Source organism: Salvelinus sp. IW2-2015, linkage group LG6.1, assembly GCF_002910315.2.
Source record: "Salvelinus sp. IW2-2015 linkage group LG6.1, ASM291031v2, whole genome shotgun sequence".
Taxonomy (NCBI): domain Eukaryota; kingdom Metazoa; phylum Chordata; class Actinopteri; order Salmoniformes; family Salmonidae; genus Salvelinus; species Salvelinus sp. IW2-2015.
In genome coordinates, this window is record NC_036845.1 from 17403294 (window position 1) to 17424773 (window position 21480).

At 43.7% G+C, this 21480-nt stretch overlaps 2 protein-coding genes across 3 annotated transcripts in view; both read right to left on the bottom strand.

Annotated features, from left to right (window-relative positions):
• The window catches only part of pianp (PILR alpha associated neural protein), a 7067-nt gene extending 2360 nt beyond the window's left edge, over positions 1-4707 (bottom strand). Inside the window, exons 1-5 of one of the 2 annotated variants that reach the window (XM_023989325.2) lie at positions 4316-4707; positions 3773-3831; positions 3047-3462; positions 2315-2393; positions 127-270 (exon numbers count right to left, since the gene is read on the bottom strand). In XM_023989325.2, coding sequence (XP_023845093.1) covers positions 127-270; positions 2315-2393; positions 3047-3462; positions 3773-3783 — 650 coding nt within the window. In that variant the 5' untranslated portion in view covers positions 3784-3831; positions 4316-4707. Of the gene's footprint in view, positions 1-126; positions 271-2314; positions 2394-3046; positions 3463-3772 lie in introns of both variants that reach the window. The other variant, XM_023989324.2, reaches the window with a different exon arrangement.
• Positions 4708-4811: 104 nt separating this feature from the next.
• On the bottom strand, positions 4812-17067 carry si:ch211-154o6.3 (uncharacterized). The gene is made up of 12 exons (XM_070443836.1): positions 16656-17067; positions 15288-15406; positions 14455-14690; positions 12115-12238; positions 11711-11832; positions 10957-11043; positions 10256-10605; positions 7133-7352; positions 6886-7008; positions 6530-6695; positions 5621-5709; positions 4812-5160 (listed from the first exon to the last, which is right to left on the bottom strand). The coding sequence occupies exons 1-12, from the start codon at positions 16749-16751 to the stop codon at positions 5072-5074; spliced, it is 1821 nt and encodes a 606-aa protein (XP_070299937.1). The 5' UTR covers positions 16752-17067; the 3' UTR covers positions 4812-5071.
• Positions 17068-21480: the final 4413 nt, after the last annotated feature.

The following is a 21480-nucleotide window of genomic DNA, read 5'->3' on the forward strand; positions in this document are numbered from 1 at the left end:
CACACACACACACACACACACACACACACACACACACACACACACAAATCAATGTACTAACAACTCCACACAAATACACACAAACTCTCCCTCTCTCTCCAGTGAGCTGGTGAGGCGACTCATTACCTCTCCCTGTCGGTAAAGGAGGGAGTGCCGCGCAGCGTCTGCCGGCTGTCCTCCAGAGCCAGGGAACGAGGGAGGGCTAGAGAGAGGGGGGGGGCCACGCCACGGGAAAGCGGGGGTGGGTGCTGGGAACAGCTGCGGTCGTAACTGGCAGAGAGAGAGAGACGGAGTTAAAGAGAGAGACGGAGAGCGAGACTGAGTGAGAGGAAAAGAGGGAATGACAGAGCCATTTAGCAGCGGCGAACACATTACACCGCCTCTGAGAGAGAGTTAATGCACTCATTTGACTCATTAAAGCGCTGTCAGACGAGAGGGAGAAGAGGAGAGAGGTTGCAAGAAAGGGAGGGAGGGAGAGAAAGAAAGAGGGTAAAGAGGTGAAGGAATCAGAGGGTGTGAGAGAGGTAAAGAGAAAGGGAAAGGGGGATACCTAGTCAGTTGTACAACTGAATGCCTTCAACTGAAATGTGTCTTCTGCATTTAACCCAACCCCTCTGAATCAGGGAGGTGCGGGGGGCTGCCTTAAATCGATATCCACGTCTTTGGCGCCCGGGGAACAGTGGGTTAACTGCCTTGCTCAGGGGCAGAACGACAGACTTTGACCGTGTCAGCTCGGGGATTCGATCCAGCAACCTTTCGGGTTACTGGCCCAATGCTCTAACCACTAGGCTACCTTCCCGATAGGGGGGGAAAATGAAAAGGAAGAAAGGGGGAGCGATGAAACGAGAGCGTGAGAGGAAGGGGATATAGGGCTGATGTGGGGAAACATCATTCCAATTACGTGTATGAGTTATGATGTTGTTGGCACAGTGAGAGTCACAGGTAGAGTATACACACAGCTCTTCAGAGCACTCACACACAACAAAGCCTTTTTCACAGTCACACACTGTAGATCACAGACATGCAGTTCCAGTCATGCATGTGTGTGTACGCACGCACGCACACGCACACACACACACACACACACACACACACGGTGAAACGTTCTCCAACATCGATTGCTTTTCCATTATCACAATCAACAGAATTCTATTCAATTCTACACGGTCTCGCCTCTATTCAATCCCCTACTTTTATCCGTCAAACACCTATTCCATTCCCACTGTAACCTTCCCCCCCATTCCTCACCACAATTGACCCAATATGTATATTTACAGTCATACTGAATCTGCAACAAATGCCCACACTTACACAAGACAGAGAGAGAGAGAGAGAGAGATACTGTTGCTCCAATTAACCACTGCAACAACACTTGTTTCCAGCACACACACTTTCAACCAGCCTACAGTGGAGAGAAAGAGAGAGATAGCGGGAGAGAGAAAGAAAAAAAAAGAGAGAGGGAGAGGGAGCGACAGAGAGAGCTGGGGCTTATCGTGTATCGGCACACAGTGAGCAGAGGGATTATCTGAGGATCTGGAGCTGGCCCGGGCAGTGCTGGGAGTAATAGGAAACTGGGGAAGAAGATAAGAATACTGTGTGACGATCAAGGATCAACCTGAACCCAGTATTACTGAAAGGTGATGAAGCTAAATTAAAGTGAAGAATGGGGATGAGAAAGAGAGAGAGAAAGAGAACGAGAGAGAAAGAGAGAGAGAGGGGGGGTTGAAAAGAGAGAGGGGAGACAGGAAGGAGGGAGAGAAATTAAGAGTGACAGAAGGTAAGAAAAATAGAGCAGGGGAAAGAGACAAAAAGAGGGCAAGACAGAGAAAGAGATGGAGAGACAAATGGGAGAATAGGAGGAGTGAAAGAGTGAAAGAGCAGGTGGGAAGAAGAGACCTCCATTGTCAAACAACTGAAGCGAATAGCACGAGCCCTCCTCTACATCCCAGAGGTCAGAGTTTTCATTTCACGTTGGAGTATGCACCACACACACCCAGCTGATTTTATAGGTGAATGGTACATCAAAGATGATATGAAAACAAAAGAGAAAACACACAAACTGTTTAGATGCTACCGGCATGTAGCAACACAGCGTCATGGCTATCAAGACCCGAAGTGGTTGAAATTGCGTCACCTTAAACCTCTGAAAGCCTTTAAACATTGGGAAGGTATTTTCATCCTCTATCTACAGTAGATCCGAGTTTTACCATTCCCATGTTCAAACAAATAACACTGTTGAAGGTCCCTGATGTACATAAAAACTATGTATCAGAGAAGGGGTAGAAAGAAAAAGAAGGGGGAGGGGGATTCTTACCAGAGTTTGGCTGTTATGATGACAGCAGTCAGGATGAGCAGAGAGGAGATGGTCACTGTGACATAAAACTGAGGGTCCACTGGAGAACACGCACACGCACACGCACACACACGCACACACACACACACACACACACACACACACACACACACACACACACACAGAGGAGTTACCTTTCACATGGTTGGAAATCAGCACAATAGAAGGAACAATCAAATCGCAATAGAAGCACAATAGAAGAAAAACAGTGTCATGTGCATTAGAGCATGCAACTGAAAACGTTTTGAAATGTTTTGCAACCGAAAACAAAAATGTGCGTTTCTTATTGGACAAGTCCAGGTAGACCATCCCTGTTTCAGTCATTTCTCTTCCGTTTGGTGCCTTATGAATATAACCCAGGTCAACTGCAATGATGTAAGAAAAAAACACAGCTCTGCTTTTCAAGAACTCCCATACTGTCTGTAAAGAAACTCAAAAGGAGAATGAGCCAATGAAGTCGTCCATTCCATCGCTTGGTGTGTGTTTTTGTGAGTTCAGAAAACTTGATTAAGCATTCTCCACCACCAAGACGCAGCCATCCATCCACACAAAGCCAGCCCAGTGGGAATTGAAGTTACTCCCTTGATGCCCTCAGAGTTCTTCTGATGTCTTTGTTCCAAAACACTCTGTTCTCATGCCCACCAACACAAATCCTTTCTTTCTTTAATCTATACTGATTTCTATGGTGCCCACCTTCCTCAGGCTCTCTCTCCTCCGCCTCACTTCCTCCATCCTCCACTCCCTCTGCGTCCGGGGCCTCCAGCAGGTCCAAGGGCTCCTGGGGCAAAGCGCTGCCCGGTGCACTCTGATGATGCAGCCAGGCCTCAGCGGTTGTTGTGGGGACTTCATGGCCATGGTGGTRCAGGTCCGCTTCCTGGCTGGACAGGATGTGATGCGTCTCGTCCTCCAGGGCTAGTGTGGGGCCCCAGTCCACGGACCAAATAGGGGTGGGTGTGACCTGTCCTGTGACGGACAGCTGGGCTGAGAGGGCCTCCACCTGCCCCTCGCCCTCGTCGTCACGGTTACAGGTTGAGGGTCGCGTCACCGCGGCAACCAGGAGGAAGAAAAGGCAGCGGTGGGCGGTCAGTCGTTTGACAGGAGAGATGGAGCTGAGAGAGAGAGAGAGAGAGAGAGAGAGAGAGAGAGAGAGAGAGAGAGAGAGAGAGAGAGAGAGAGAGAGAGAGAGAGAGAGAGAGAAGAAAGGAAGGAAGGAGAAAAGAAGAGAGAGACAGAGGGAGAAATAAAGAGAAGCAGAAAGAGGTGGGAGAGAAAAGGAGGGAGACAGAAAGAGAAATAGAGCACGATTAACACTACAAATGCATTGTCCACTGTCTAACTGGACTCCTCATGCAACATGCATACAACCAGAGGGTCTGACTCTGTGTCTGTCTAAACATCCACTCACTCGCTCCATCTTACCATCTCTCCATCGCTTCGTTCTGTTCACTGAGCCCCAACTCCTCCGATCATCTCTCTCTCTGGGAAGAAAGAAGAAAAAGAAAAGAGAGGAAGAGCGAAAGAGAGAGAAAGAGAGAGAGGGTTCACTTCTCTTCTGACACTGACTGATATTGAAAATGTAAACAGACACTCATAGACGGCAGTACAGGAAAACACACACACCCCTCTATCTCTCTCTCTTCTGGGCAGTGGCACTCCTGGCTGTCCAAAATGAGCGCTTCATTTTGCCACATGCTTATACAGTTCGCACATCAGACTTGCAAGCACACGCCTGTGCACAAAACATTCATCATACGCATTCATGGGGCCAATATCCCACATGGTGCGACTTTTAGCTCCAGAAAGATTGACTTCATATCTACGACCGCTGTCACTCAGTCAAACAGACAGGAACACACGCTCTATCTCTCTCACACACACACACCCACCAATCAGCAGACAACTCACTGTCACACAAGCACGCACACCACATTTACTCAGACAGATATCAGTTAACATGCCTACCTCTGGCTGAAGAGAGAGGGAATGAGGGAGACAGTGAGAAAGGGGGAGATATAGAGAGCGAGTAGGAAAAGGCATTGGTTGCCTTAGCGACAGAGACATGTAGAGTCAGAGAGAGAGAGAGAGAGAGAGAGAGAGAGAGAGAGAGAGCGAGGAGGAGGACGGAGGGAAACTGTAGGAAAGATTGAAAAGCTAATTATGCTTTTAACTCGTTCAATTAAAAGGACGGCAAAAAAAGAAAGAAATGTATCTGAGGACGGAAATAATGAAGATACAGAAAATGGCGTTAATATTCTCGTTTTGGGGGCAGAGGAAAAAAGTATTCTGTTCTGTTTAGAAAAAACTGAGACGAGACAGAGGTGGAGGACAATCAATATACATTCATTTACACTAGGGCAGGTTGAGTGGGGTGATGAACAGAATACCTAGTGTTCATAATAAACGAGGTGCCACCACAGGGATACACAATATGAAGGAGAAATATTTGGAGGCAGGAAGGTCACAGTATGACAGCTTTATTGCATACATGAAACGACAACATTTACATGGGAAATGATCTGTCTCTCGCTCGCACTCACTCCCTCTCCGTATGCTCTCTTTCCACCTCCGCCACTCTCTCAATCTGTCACACTTCACTCCCCCCCTCTCTAATCCATCTCCTCTGTCCCCCTCACTCCCTTCCTCTCGCCTTTGTTGCTCTTCATGCTGTGAGGCGCAGCGTCTTGGGCTTGGTGGTGGCGGGTGGCGTGAAACTGGCTCTCACTGGAGAACACAGCGAAGCCACGACGTTGAGCCCGACTCTGGTGCATCTTGGGATGTGTAGTTCTCTTCTTTGTCATCATCGTAATCTACAGTAACGTGGGGAGTCATAGTTAAACGCGTAACATCCCTTTCCAGTTCATGCTCTTTTAAAAAGTTGACATGTTCAATCTTTAGGGCTCGATTCAATCCGTAGCGCTGAAGACCTTCGCTATAGGTCACTTCCGATTGAGCCCGACATATGCAGCGTTTTCCGTGAATGCATCGCTTTTACATTTCTACCCCTCTGTAGCGTCGGTCTTCAGCGCTTCGGATTGAATCGAGCCCATATCTTTATCAAAGCGATCAGTCTTGAAGTTACTTAGATATAATCTGACAGCTACTTTTTTGACTTATATAGATTTGTCTACAGCTGAAGCTAAAGGAGACTCTTTGAACCAATGGCTTCTTGCAGTAGAAACCCTTTGAGACGTGTTGCTTTGAGTTTTTCTGATCTATGTATATTACTCGTGTGTGTGTTTCAGCCCGCTGTCACCCCCCCCTCCTCACCGTCACTGTCCTCCTCGTCCTCGGAATCTCCCTCTGATTCCATCAGGGAGGCGTCCAATCGGTTGTCTCGCTTCGTTGTGACATCACCCCTGTGACAACATCACCATTAGAAACTGGGTGGTTCGAGCCCTGAATGCTGATTGGCTGACAGCCGTGGTATATCAGTGTACCACAGGTATTAAAAAACATGTATTTTTACTGTTCTAATTACGTTGGTAACCAGTTTATAATAGCAATAAGGCACGTCTRGGGTTTGTGGTGTATGGTCAATATACCACGACTAAGGGCTGTATCCAGGCACTCCGCGTTGTGTCGTGCTTAAGCACAGCCCTTAGCCGTGGTATATTGGCCATATACCACACCCCCTCGTGCCTTATTGCTCAATTAGACACCGACAGCCCATATTATTCTTGTTATACTGTGGCCTGGGGTTGTCTAGTGATTAGCACCACCCCCTCAGCACAAATATGAAATGTAATTTATTTGATAATTAAAAGGTGTCAGGCTGCTCTAGCCTGAAGGCTTATTTCCACTGTGGTACTCATATGTCAGTAGTCTACAAGCATGGGATCAAATCCCAGTTCCATCGCTACTTCGGAAGAAACTCTCTTCTCTCTTCTCCGTTATTCTACACTGTCCTATATGTTAAACAAACAAACAAAAAAACACACAAAAAAGAAGGGAGACCCCTCTCTTTTACAAAAACGGACAAAAAAATATTATTCAACTGACATTGGTTWAGTGTAAAGTACATGAAGAAGTGAGGTGAGGGGCACATGAGTAATAGTGCACTTTTTGTCAGGTGCACCCATAAAGAACTTCTGAGTTCTATTAAACTGAAAATCATTAAAACATCAGATCAGTATTCATTGACCTAGAGGAGTACTGAGAGAAAGGTGTTGAGCCCACCTCTGCTTCCCGGAGCTGGGGAGCTGCTCCCACACCGTAAGGGCACGACCCCCGGTGACCCAGCGGTGACCCCCACTGCCCGTGAGCCACGCCGCAAAGCAAAGGATTCTCGGAGCATCCGCCCAGGTCAGCGAGGCCAGGTACCTGCACTGAGGTAGAGAGAACACTGGGAGAGATGGAAGGAGAAAAGGAGAGAGAGAGAGAGAGAGGGAAAGAARGAGAAAAGTAGATCGAAAAAGTTGATGAAAACCAAAATACATTTAGGGAACAAKGCATTCTATGAACAGCGTGGCTCTATAGGGTGGCAATTGTACCATAATATTCAGGGAACAACCARTTGTGTTAGCTTTACTCACAGTTCAAGGTGCTTTCCCCATTCRCYAAATCGTAGCATGAGCCAATGAGGAGTCCCCCTGTCTGATGTACACAATCTGTTACTCCAGCGATGCTGCTGTGATTGGTTAGCCTGGACACGGTGCCTGTGGTGATTGGACAGAGGAACGGTAAACATCAGATAGTACACAGATCTGTAAGGTCTAGCATGGTAACACATTAAGCTGGCTCTTCTATATAGTGCACGCATGCACACACACCGCTTCTCACCTGTCCTCCAGTTGAGAATCCTGAGGTTGGCTCTGCCGTAGGCAACGAAGAGCCTGTCACCACGGGGACTGAGGGTCAGACGACCTTCCTGACTCCCGCAGCCCGTTACCGTTGCGTCCCAATGATGTAACAGCTGCAGGGGGTCGCGGTTGGTGCAGAGCCCCTCCCACACAGACACCCCACCCTCTGCTGAGCTGCTGAACACCAGGGGACCCTGAGACTGTGGAGGATAGATAAGGGGCAGTTGTCATGGAGACTGAATGCAGTGGCTGAGTACAATGCATGGATACGGTGTGTGTGTGTGTGTGTGTGCATGTGTGTGTCTGTGCGTGCATGCATGCTTGCGTGCGTGGCTTCACATGGTTAATGAACAAAGGTGGGGATGATGCTTTCACTGCTTTGGCTTAAATGTGTTTAGCATGTAACACTACATAAATGTAAGTTTTAAAGGCCCAGGGCAGTCAAAAACGTGATTTTCTTGTTTTATTTATATTTCCACACTATGATGTTGGAACAATACTGTGAAATTGCCAAAATTATGATAATGCCCTTTTAGTGTAAGAGCTTTTTGAAAAGGCTGCCGAATATGTCAGCCTGTTTTGGTGGGATGGCGTTTTGGCATGCCTGGTATCAAATTAGTTAATAGACCAATAAGAAAGACAGTTCCAAACCTCTCTACCAATAACAGCTAGTTTTCAGTTTYCCMCYCCCCACTCAGACCCCTCCCAGACAGAATTGKCTCTTTGCTAATTGAAAACAATCACAGTAAGGTACTTCATTGTTACCAAGAAATKATTTGATATTGAGATAAACCAGCTGCATTGGACATTTAAACTATGTATTAAAACAGCTTACAAAGTATTTTASCCAAACATGTATACAGTGCCTTGCAAAAGTATTCATCCCCCTTGGCGTTTATCCTATTTTGTTGCATTACAACCTGTAATTTAAATWGAATTTGRATTTCAGGTAATGGACATACACAGAATAATCCAAATTGGTGAAGTGAAATGAAAAAAATAACTTGTTTCAAAAAAAAAWTMAAAAGGAAAAAAGGAAAAGTGGTGCGTGCATATGTATTCACCCCCTTTGCTATGAAGCCCCTAAATAAGATCTGCTGCAACCAATTACCTTCAGAAGTCACATAATKAATTAAACAAAGTCCACCTGTGTGCAATCTAAGTGTCACATGATCTCTCATAGATCTCAGTATATATACACCTGTTCTGAAAGGCCCCAGAGTCTGCAACACCACTAAGCAAGAAGCACCACGAAGACCAAGAAGCACCACGAAGACCAAGAAGCACCACGAAGACCAAGCAGCACCACGAAGACCAAGCAGCACCACGAAGACCAAGCAGCACCACGAAGACCAAGCAGCACCACGAAGACCAAGAAGCACAAGCACCATGAAGACCAAGGAGCTCCACGAAGACCAAGAAGCACAAGCACCATGAAGACCAAGGAGCTCTCCAAACAGGTCAGGGTAAAGTTGTGGAGAAGTACAGATCAGGGTTGGGTTATAAAAAAATATCAAAAACTTTGAACATCCCACGGAGCACCATTAAATCCATTATTAAAAAATGGAAAGAACATGGCAGCACAACAAACCTGCCAAGAGAGGGACACCCACCAAAACTCACAGACCAGGCAAGGAGGGCAACAAAGAGACCACAGATAACCATGAAGGAACTCCAAAGCGGAGATTGGAGTATCTGTCCATAGGACCACATTAAGCCGTACACTCCACAGAGCTGGGCTTTACGAGTGGCCAGAAAAAAGCCCTTGCTTAAAGACAAAAATAAGCAAACACGTTTGGTGTTCGCCAAAAGGCATGTGGGAAACTCCCCCAAAATATGGAAGAAGGTACTCTGGTCATACGAGACTAAAATTTAGCTTTTTGGCCATCAAGGAAAACGCCATGTCTGGCGCAAACCCAACACCTCATCACCCCSCGAGAACACCAACCCCACAGTGAAGCATGGTGGTGGCAGCATCATGCTGTGGGGATGTTTTTCATCGGCAGGGACTGAGAAACTGGTCAGAATTGAATGATGGATGGTACTAAATACTGGGAAATTCTTGAGGGAAACCTGTTTCAGTCTTCCAGAGATTTGAGACTGGGACGGAGGTTCACCTTCCARCAGGACAATGACCCTAAGCATACTGCTAAAGCAACACCCGAGTGGTTTAAGGGGAAACATTTAAATGTCTTGGAACGGCCTAGTCAAAGCCCAGACCTCAATCCAACTGAGAATCTGTGGTATGACTTAAAGATCGCTGTACACCAGCGGAACCCATCCAACTTGAAGGAGCTGGAGCAGTTTTGCCTTGAAGAATGGGCAAAAATCCCAGGGGCTAGATGTGCCAAGCTTATAGAGACATACCCCAAGAGACTTGCAGCTGTAATTGCTGTAAAAGGTGGTCTACAAAGTAAGGACATTGGGGGGGGGTGAATAGTTACGCACGCTCAAGTTTTCATTTTTTTTGGTCTTATTTCTTGTTCGTTTCACAAAAAAATATATTTTGCATCTTCAAAGTGGTAGGCGTGTTGTGTAAATCACAAACCCCCAAAATATTCATTTTAATTCCAGGTTGTAATGCAACAAAATAGGAAAAATGCCAAGGGGGTGAATACTTTCGCAAGACACTGTAGTCCATTTCTGATCCTCTATCCTCGCAAATATAATGTATTTATATTTGGATGTAACGAGGAAAAGAGCACTGAATACTCTTTTAAACCTCTTTGGAATCTATATATCTTAATTGATTTTAAATAATTTATTTCCACACTGCCTACAAGTGTGTAGCATATAAGGGGAACAAGATATTTGGTCCTTCAGGCTGCCATTTTTGATTCTGCCTCAGCCAATTTGTTTGGCGTGACAACAACTAAGTTGGCTAAAGCACACACAGATCTGGCAAAGGTGTGGAAATATTTGCTTTAATTTCAACAAGGCCTTGATGAAAACAAGTTTTTGTTCATTAGGGCAGGAAATTAGCAATTGTTATTGGACCAGTTTCAGTCCATTTTCTTCCGTTTGAACACAACCATAGTTACAGAAGCACTATAGCTTAAAAGCCTAGAATGTGACACTATTGGCTCTTGATTATGGCAGCCACCTGTAGGGAGGTCACAGCCTCCTTATGGGCGTTGATTGATTGACAGTTGTCCATGGTTTGCCAGCTCCAGGCCTGGACTTTACCCCCATCTGCAGACAGAGAGAGGGAGGGGGTAAAGAGTGAGTGAGGGAGAGAGGTTGATAGAGAGAGGGGGGTGAAGGGGGAGAGAGAGAGAGAGAGCGAGATGGAGTGAGAGAGATGGAGGGGGGGTGAGAGTATGGGAAAAGAGAGAGGGGAGGGATGGTATAAAGAGCAAGAGAGAGAGAGAGAGGGAGCGAAAGAGAGGTTAACAGTTGACAGTTGCTGGCAGACATTACTGATGTCTTGCATAAATACCTGTGAGCCTGAGTCTCCTCACTTGTCTGCCTCTGTCAGTCTGACAACACTTATTGTCAACTGCAGGGTTAGGAAACCCTGGTCCTGGAGTGCCGCAGGCACTTCCATGTTTTGTATTTAACCAACATGGAAGACCAGGTGTGTTGAATTTAGGCAATCACTGAACTGATCAATTAGCTAGTTGGAACAAAATCCTTCAGTACCTGCGGCACCCCAGGAACAGGGTTGCCTACCCCTGATCCACTGAGTCTGTCATAGACCTGTCTCTTATACACATCTAGATGTGTATAAGAGACAGGGCACACAGGGCACTCACCCAGACAAAGCTGTAGGGCTCAGACTGTGTATGTATGTAGTGAACTCACCCGTGCTTAAAGCCCAGATCCTCACACAAGAGTCCGCTGAACCACTCAGGATGAACCTCTCCTTGTCTCCCAGAGACAGTTCCCAGGCTAGAGAGAGAGAGAGAGAGAGAGAGAGATTGACAGTAGGGAGGAGAGGGGGGGGAAAGGAGGGGAAGAGACAAGGGGGCGTTGAACGGAAGAAAGAGATGGAGAGAATATGGGGGGGAGGGAATAATAATCATTTTATTTGTTGTCATTGTACAGTTCATAGTCAGTACGCATATAATTATCATCCATGTTGTTATTGATTTAATATGATACGTTCCCGAGTTCTGGTCTTGGTAATGTAAGCCTGACTTATGCCAAAGTAGCTCATGGAATCAGAGAAAAAACCTGGAGAGTGAGATGGAGAGGGGGAGCGTGGGTGGAGAGACAGAAAGGGCAGAGAAGTTCAAGTAGTGGCACGATCCCTCCTTCAGTCAGAATGAGAGTAACTCAGAGTGTCTACTGCTGCTAGTTCTCTCTGTGGATTTGACCTGATGAACTAAAACTATAATTACACTGCCTGAAATATAAGTGTGTGTGTACATGTTTTACTATATTTGTGAGTACCAGCAGTCCTCACACGAATAGTAAACCGGTCCTCACTTGTATACAGGCTATTTTAGGCTTAGGGGTTAGGTTTAGGGTTAGAATTAGGGGTAAGGTTTAGGGTTAGGAGTTAGGGTTAGTATAGTAAGACATAGGTGTGTGTGTGTGTGTGTCCATTCCCTACCGAGTCTCCTACAGTATTCAGGCGGTGGGGCAGATAGACAGGTGACTCCACCAGTGTGACCTCCCAGATTCCGCTGCTCGGTTGCCGTAGGAACGTGCCACACCTTTACTGTTGTGTCTCGACTGAGATAGAGAAATAGAGAGAGAGAGAGAGATGGAGAGAACAACGGAGAGAGATAAAATGAGTGTGAGACAAGAGTGAGACAGCGAGAGACAGACAGACAGAGAGTGAGAGCAGGCAAGGATCAAGTACAATAACACTCTGTTCAGGCGAGAATGGCTCTCAGTGTAGGAGGAGAAAGTTAGCATGTCAAGAGTTACAGAGAGAGGAGGAGGGAGAWAGAAATTAATTGAATTATTCACAGTTATGCGATCTATTATTAAATCGGAGAATGACTCACTTACCTGCCGGAGATCACCAGGTTGTCAACAGCAACCACACAGGTGACGATGTCACTGTGACCCTCCAGCGACCTCAAGCGAAACTTGGCTTTCTCCCATGATGCTTTGAGAGATGTAAACTCGGCATCTGAAAAAAAGGGACCCATCATAATCACCATGAACCCAGAACCCAAGTCTTGCGTGAACTTTTTTACAAAGGGACAGATTCAGACTTGTACGCCTTTCTTATGCACTTCTCAGTAGTTGGTATTCAGATGTGTGTGCGTAACGGGCTTTGTGCAGGTGCGTAACAGGCTTTRCAGGCGTGGTTCCCTTGCGTRYGCTGAATACATTTRAATCAACCGCTGAAAACCCTTCCACTTGATGGCCGACAGATTTCCCCTGGAGTTTTCATTCAATAGGGGTTTCAGTACATTTWTATAAAGCCATCCCTTTAAATTTGGTGTACCTTTAATTAGAAYTTAGTTTGACAGACTCACTAGAATATATTGAGAKAACTGTTCAGAAAATTAGGGATCAATGAAAGAAAGCTATGTAAGTACACAAATAKTTGTCTCCTTCTCAGCACCAATTGGTCGACTTAAAAATACTCTTGATCTTTTTAGGTTTAGTAAAGCATTTATGAATAATATATATATATTTTTTTAAAGGTTTGGAGAGCATTTACGCAAAAAAATATATTGGTGAATCAAAAATACAGTGGTTTGATTCCTCCTGAAAGTTGCCATATTCAATGAATCAATCCATGAACTATTGAAAGGTGAGAAAAGTGTACAATAGGGGTTGAAAAGTAGTCCTCCAAATCGACCCTAATAACCCTCACTAATCATGGAACTGTGTTGAGAACAGTCCAGCCGTTGTGAACCGTGCACCAGTCTCCAAGTTTAAACTGCTACAYGTACTGTATTTATGGTCCGCAGTCCATAATGATTCCAATAGGCTACATGTCGCAAATGACTGCRCAACCTGCAATACGTTAGCCCAATATGATCCACTATTACTAGCAATCCTCAGGGAACAACCACACAAATGTGACAGAGGAAAGAAAGGTSAACTAACTGTGTAATGGAATGATGCCAAATGTAAGGAAACAAACACTAAAGCGACCGTTAAAAAAATGTGTGGGTATAACTGACAGTGGCTAATATTTAACATGATACAAATTGTAAAACACACAGGAAAAAAAGTAGATATAATTAAAACACTCTAGAAAACCATAAATCGACTCTCTAGGTTTGGCGCTATACTCTCATTTGCGCATGGCTACAGAAGCCTATAGCTTGGGTCTCCAAATGTTATTCTAGCAAAGTCATAAGGCCTTCATTCTATAAAAGTCTCTGTGGGGAAGTTGATATGTCGATATGCTTTAGTTTGCTGCCATATGACTGGTTTCACATTGGTCTCCAGCGATCAGAAGTTCAAATAGATCTGAAACAATTGTCTATTCATATTTACAATCCCCTTATCTAAGCGGCTTACTTTACCTGGATCTTATCAATAGCTCTTAYCAATTTGTAAATTACAGTGCATGGAGAACGGTGATATTCCTATTGGAAAAAATAACAAAGATTTTATTCCACTTGGATCCGACAGGTTGCTCGACCTTATTCATCGTTACATCGCGCATAAAAGGGGGTGGCATTATGAGGGAAGGAAGTCAAAACAGACACTGATCTAGGATCCCGTTTTGCCTTTAATATCATAATGAATAAGACAGGGAGGGACCTGGGCAAGTATCCACAAAGCGTCTCAGAGTAGGTGCTGATCTAGAATCTGTCTATACGATCTTATTCAGTGTGACCTAAAAGGCTAAACTAATACTAGATCAGCGGGCCTATTCTGAGACACTTGGTGAATACAGGCCCTGGCCTCCGGCCTGATCAGGGACGTTGGGAGAGACTATAATAGCCATGGTTGACTCAACACTTCTCTAACCTTAGTTGATCAATAACTACTATACACGTATTTGTCAGCTCTAGAGCATGAAACAAATTCTGTTTCTAGGAAACAAACAGTACAGACAGATCAGGCTTGTGTTCAGTAGGCACGAAGCAGAAGAAAACAGTCTGAAACAGGTAGGTACGATCTGAACTCATGAAACGGTTGTTTTGGTTTGTCGTTCTGAAGCGTTTTGCTACAATGTGCCCACAGTGGACCCTAATGAACACAACCCAGGAGGGAAGTACAGATCCAAACGTTAACTATTTGTAATATAATTTCTGGGAGCCTACCGAGCTGTTTCCATATTTTCTTTCCTTCAATCACAATACATTTGTGAGATACCAATGAGTTTGAGAATGTGTCGACATAATCTAACAAACCCTAGTTTAAAGATAACCCCACCTTCCTGGTTTTCCTTGGGGCTTGTGTCGGTCACAGCTAGACAGGGCTCTGACTGCTCTCCCCCTGCTCCTGTCTCTCTCCGTCCTCCCGTCTCCTCCTTTCTTCCTGTCTCTCCCCTTGTTACCGTCTCCTTCTGACTGCCTGTCTTCTTCTGTCGGCCTGCTGGCTCTGCTTCTCCCTTGGGAATCTTGGTAGCAGAGGGACTGTGTGATGGAAGAGCCTCAGAGGTGGCTTCACTGTGCCCGAGYAAAAAAAGAGAACACACCAAACACCAAGAGTGAATTGACAGTGCAGTCACATTCAGGGAAACATGTGCACAGACATACAGAACAGTGCATAGGCTAAGCCATAGACACACAAGCAAGCTTACAAATAATGACAATCCTTTATTACATTTCTATAGCACTTCATTACAAGTATAATTTCAAAGTGCATAAATATACAGTTGTCGGCATGGCGTGGAAAACAGATTGATGTTGTATATTTGATTAACAGATGATCACTATCATTTTCATTATCGTGTCTTTATACTACTTTGTGATAATGACATTTCCCCTGGTATTCCCTTGGTATTTCAAAGCCCTGGGAGAGTGTGCCCAGTCGTAACTCTGGGGAAAGAATCCCTAAGTGATGGCTACATGACGTACTATCCCCTCTGCTACTCCAATACATTAGGATGCCTTGAAAGAATGACTGACTGACTTTGACCTATGTCGGCTAGACTCAAGCCAGATCAAAGCATCAAAGTGAATGTTACAGCTTGTGAACAGGGATGTTAATCTCCCCTATCGCCCTCTAGCTCTCCCTCCCTCTCTCTCTCTCTCTTTCCTTACACTTGTCTTTTCATCTTCTCATGTTTTCCTCCTCCCACAATCCCCGGAGTTTGCTGGGGGCCAGAAAGCTGCAGCAGAAGTTCAGCCAATCTGGTGCGGAGCTCCGCCTTCCTGGAGATCTGAAGATGGAGGGGGGGGGGGCTTAGATTTGTTTGAGCCCATAATTTAGGTTAATAATAACATGCATGACCGTAGAAATCTCCCTGGGTACGTCTCAATAGTCCAACGTCGCTCCTCCTTCATCTGGACTGATCTGAGAAGAGATGGACTGATAAAAGACAGTGAGTAGACATCCATCCATTATAGTACTATGTTTCCAGATCAGAGCAGATGAAGGAAAGGAGACAAAATGACCACGGTAGACTATTGATATGTGCCCCCCAACGATTCATATAAACCCCGAATGACTGACAGGTATTGAAGCCACCGGGCAGCAATCTTGGCACTCCTCAATTGTAAAAAAAAATATTTTGGAAGCTACAGAAATGTATTTATTAATGTTTACATTCGTTTTTGACACAATTATTCTATTACAGGCACCTTAATGTATACTTTCAAATGATATTATGTGAGCTAAACATAATTATTTTTAAATAAAGATCTACAAAATATTTTTTTTTGCAAGTACTAATGTTACTGTCCCCTCTACAACAAAAATACTTAAATACATGTACTTTTGTCCTAGAAACATTTAATTGAAATACTGTAGAATTCCATTCATTCCTATGGAAGTCTCCTGCTAGGGAGTGCCAATATGGCCGACCGGTGGCTTCAAACCCTCTCATAGCATCAGCAATCCAAGGTCTATAAACGCAACCCCCTCCCTACCCTTTACATGGTGATTCAGATTGCCAAAACCCCAATGACAATGACACGAAATCAAGATTATAAAGGCGTGATACATCTCGACACAAGAGATGGGTATCATTGTTATGCTTACATTTGACGTATTCAATTAGTGCCCGTGTAGATGACGTTGATCTAAAACGCGGCCAAAACCCAATGAGAACGCAAGTTGTTTACCACTATATTTCWAAAGATTATGATCTAGCGAGCCTATTCTCTATCTCACATGGGTGACGTTATTTCATGATCAGCTGTTCAGTCTTGGTGTGCTCCAGCTAGGTTGGCCTCAATTGAACCCACTCACGACCGAGAGTGTAATAATGTAAAATGTAACCTGCAAGATTGTATTGGAGGATTAAGGTGCTACATCAAGATCTCTCTTGGGAGCGAGTACAGTCATATCCGGGAGTATTAGTACCRAGGGAAATCTATTCGGGATTGTGGAATAAGCACCGGTGCGCTCATGACACGACTGATATTAAAACTATGGCTGAAGATTAGAAGTGAAGTCGTGTGCTGTACCTTAACTCTTTCTTCTGGAGTGAGAGATTGAGAAATTTTGATCTCCAGATTCTCAATCTGTCTCAGTTTCTTCTGGAGCTTTCTCACCTCCCCCATCTGAAACCCTTATGCTACAAGCACCAACAACTGTTCCAGATTATTATGTCTACAATGTTTCACTAGGCTTGTGGGTCATGCGACATTCATGTTTAAGTGTTTCTACCGTGTTTCACTAGTTTGCTGTCCTTTCTCTGTCCAGTCAATCGTTTCCATAGACGTGTCTCATCGCTGATGACAACAATGGTGGATAGCCTGTGTGGGCGTGTTTGAGGGGATACGTTTGAGCAAGGATCTGCGCAAATTCGCTAATCTTCACTACATAACGAGCAGTTGTTTTTCCCAGGAGATGTCTTTGTAGATCAGTGATTCTGCGCAGTCTGACTCCAATGTAGTAGATCTCAAACAAGCACAGGCGCTTTATTAACTTCTTCTCTGGTCTCCCGGACGGTTACGGACGTTACTCTGGTTTACAGTGACACTAGGTGGAATGGAGAGGAACTTAATTTACTAAATCCAAATACCAAGGCAGCGTTTCATTCAAATAAATGTGCTCCCTCATTTCTACCCTCGTTCACTTCTCCCCTATAGTGACTGATTTGATAAGATTTAATTTCTGTGCCTTTTGTTTTAGCCTAACAATGTTTGGTGTTATAACTGAATAATCATTTATATTCAGTGTATGAGAATAGGACTTGGTCTTCAATAATTCAGTTTGTGAGATAAAACATTTAAATAGTCATTTAATTCAATAACAAATAAGTGCTCACCCGTAACGCCAATATGCACCATTTGTTATAATTAGTTGTAATAACTTCCATAGTAAACATGATTTATATGTCTAGTCTGTCGACAGTGCCTATAAAAGTCTACACCCCCCTTGGATTTCTTCACATTTTATTGTGTTACAAAGTAGGATTCAAATAGATTTAGACTAATTCTCCTTTTTGGCAACTATCTACATGAAATACTCTATAATGTCAAAGTGGAAGAAAAATAAAACACCTTGATTAATTAAGTATACACCCCCTCAGTCAATACATGTTAGAAACACCTTTGGCAGTGATTACAGCTGTGAGTCTTCCTGGGTAAGTCTAATAAGAGCTTTGTATACCTGTATTGTGTCACATTTGCCGATTTTATTATTTTCAAAATTCTTCATGCTTTGTCAAGGTGTTGGGGATTATAGCTTGACAGCAATTTTCAAGTCTTGCCAAGCAGATTTAAGTCAAACCTGTAACKTGGCCACTCAGGAACATTCACTGTCTTCTTGGTAAGGAACGCCAGTGTAGATTTGGATTTGTGTTGTTGGTTAATGTCCTGTTGAAAGGTGAATTCCTTTCCCAGTCTGGTGTAAAGCAGACTGAAGCAGGTTTTTCTCTAGGAGTTTGCCTGTGTTTAGCTCCATCACATTTATTGTCATCCTGAAAAACTCTGCAGTCTTTGTCGATGTCAAGCGTACACATACCATGATGCAGCCACCACCATGCTTGAAAATAAGGAGGCAGTTACTGAGTGATGTGTTATGTTGGATTTGCCTCAAACGCAGGTTTTGTAATATTTTTTTTCTGTATATTTGTTTTATTCTCTTCACTCTGTAAATTAGGTTACTACAACGCTGTTGATCCATCTTCATTTTTATACCATCACAGCCATTGAACACTGTAGCTGTTTTAAAATCACCAACGGCCTCACAGTGACATCCCTAAGCATTTTATTTCCTGTCCTGCAGCTCAGTTCAGAAGGAAGACTGCATCTTTGATGTGTCTAAGTAGTTTAATACATCATCCACAGCATAATAATTAACTGGACCATGCTTAAAGATATATTTCATGTCTGATTCGTTATTGTTACCCATCTACCTGTCACGCCCTGACCTTAGAGAGCCTTTTTATTCTCTATTTGGTTAGGTCAGGGTGTGACTAGGGTGGGCAATCTATGTTGTATTTCTATGTTGGCCTGGTATGGTTCCCAATCAGAGGCAGCTGTCTATCGTTGTCTCTGATTGGGGATCATACTTAGGCAGCCTTTTTTCCACCTTAGTTTGTGGGATCTTGTTTTTGTATTGTTGCTGTTGAGCCCTACAAGGCTGTACGTTTCTTTGGTTTCTCTTTCTTGTTTTGTTGCTGGTTATCATTAATAAATATGATTAACCTATACCACGCTGCATCTTGGTCCGACCATTCTTCCATCGACGATCGTAACACTGSCTTTCTTTATGAGGCTTTCGAAAAGCTCCCTGGTCTTTTTAGTTGAATATGTGCTTGCAATTCAATACTTGACTGAGGGACCTTACAGATGTTGTATGTATGGGGGACAGAGGAAGGGTTAGTCATTCAAAAATCATGTCAACCTCTATTATTCACACAGAGTGAGTCCATATAACTTATGTGATTTGTTACATTTTACTTACTTTTCTCCCCAATTTCATCATATCCAATTACGATCTTGTCTCATCGCAGCAACTCCCCAAYGGGTTCGGGAGAGGCGAAGGTCAAGTCATGCGTCCTCCGAAACATGACCCGCCAAACCGCGCTCCTTAACACCCGGCTGCTTAACCCAGAAGAATGTGTCGGAGGAAACACTGTTCAACTGACGACTGAAGTCAGCCTTCAGGCACCCGGCCCGGTACAAAGAGTCGCTAGAGCGCGATGAGCAAAGTAAAGCCCCCCCCAGCCAAACCCTCCCCTAACCCGGACAACACTGGGACTATGGAACTCCCGGTCACGGCCGGTTGTGACACAGGCTGGGATCGAACCCGGGTCTGTAGTAAGGCACTCAAGCAGTGCCTTAGACAGATGCACCACTCGGGAGTAGCCCCAAATKTTACTTCGAAACTAATTTAGGATTGCCTAAACGAAGGAGGTAAACACTTATGCGACAACTATAGTTTAGTTATACATTTTCTATTAATTTGTACAAATGTGTAGAATTTTCTTCTCCCTTTGACATTATGGAGTATTTTGTGTAGATCAATGGCAAAAAATTACAATTAAATATAATTCAATCCCACTTTGTAATGCCCCAAAAAAGTTCAAGGGGGTATAGACTTTCTATAGGCATTGTATGTGTGAAAGCATTTTTGAAAACAGGTGGAGGTATTGCTTTCCATTCGACATCATTTCTCTTCTATGTCCTGCTGTGCATTTTCTGGCACTATCAACATTTTGTAATTTTTCCAAGGCTAATGCCTAGCCTATCCCTAGCCCACAATATGTCATGGGCATAGTCTGCATATGGCTCCATCTATCAGACAGAGAAAGAAAATATCAAGAAGAGTGTAGATACACAACTTTATTTCTGTATCTGTATGATTATTACAAGATCATTTGGGTTAAGTCTTTCATGGTGTTCAATCATGRAAACGGGTCAGCTAGGTCTACAGCACCGGTAAATATAGTAGGCCTAGTCATTGAAGCTATTCTTATGTTGTTGCCACTGTTGTTGCAGAAGTTCTGCAGAGTCTTGTGCAAGGAGAGCATACCAAGTSCTACAGCAGAGTCTGAAGTMAGGCAGGTGCAACCATCAGCCCCAACTKCAGCAAAAACGGAAGAGTCAGGGTGCTTGCCCCCGATTGCCTACAGAGAAGATAGAGGGAAGAGAGAGAGAGCAAGAGAAGGAACTGAATTTCTACACTCTTAGAAAAGGGGCWACCTAGAACCATAAAAGCTTMTTCTGCTGTCCCTGTATGATAACCCTTTTTGGCTCCATGTAGATCAGATGTAGAACCGATGTAGAACCMAACTTACCCAACTAACCATCGTATRACCTTTTAAGAACCCTTTGGTGATAATATTCTACCTAGAACCAAACAGGGTTCTCTGGGACAGCCGAAGAACCCTTTATGGGTCGTTCTTGAATTGCGGTGGCATTTACATCTACGAAAAACACTTCAAAATTACAAATAGTTACACATCATACATGTTTTCTGTTTATATTGAACTGTTTATCAGTTTATCACATACATAATCATTATCACATACATTATCACATACTGCAAGTGCTTTAWACTGCAAAACGTTATGTTTAGGCATTGTTGAAAGTACTTAGGCCAAACAAATTGGCTTGTCTCAGTAGTGACCCAGTACAATTGTAGTGACATGTTTTGGGGSATTTAAAGCTGTCAATCTATGTAWTATTTTTGAATTCTAGAAAGTAAACAAAAGTATTACACATCTTGTATAGATCAATAAAAACAAAACAGGCTATTAAAAKAACTATTMTTTTTACAAATATAATATGTGTSCCTAAKTTTATTCCCATTGGTGTAACCACCTTGAAAATCCCTCATTACAAAGATATACAAGAACCTTGCAATCCGTTGCACTGGAAAGGTCTATATTAAATACAATTAGTAGTTAATCACACCCTTTCAGTATCTCATACATTTGAGGATTCCATTGATCATTTGGTGTGTCTAAATAGTGTAATTTGTGTTACACATTTTAAATGTAGGRAAATTACACTGTGAGCAAAATTATGAAACAAAAACAGTTTAGTAAATTCTTTTTAAAGGGTTAATGACCTTAGATTCGAACATCTGTGTCCTCCATTTAAGAAAATCCTCAATTACCAAAATGTTGTCATTGGAGTTACCATCACTGGTGTAACTACTCCTGCTGGTGGCACAAAGTTATCATAATAGTAAAACATTATTAAAAGGCATTAAGCTACCATATTAGTTCATTTAGAATGGGAAGATGTACAATACATCTTAATTTTTTTTTAAATAGAGAAAAATGAAATAMATTTCTTCCAAAATGCCACGCCCAAATGCCACTGCAATTCA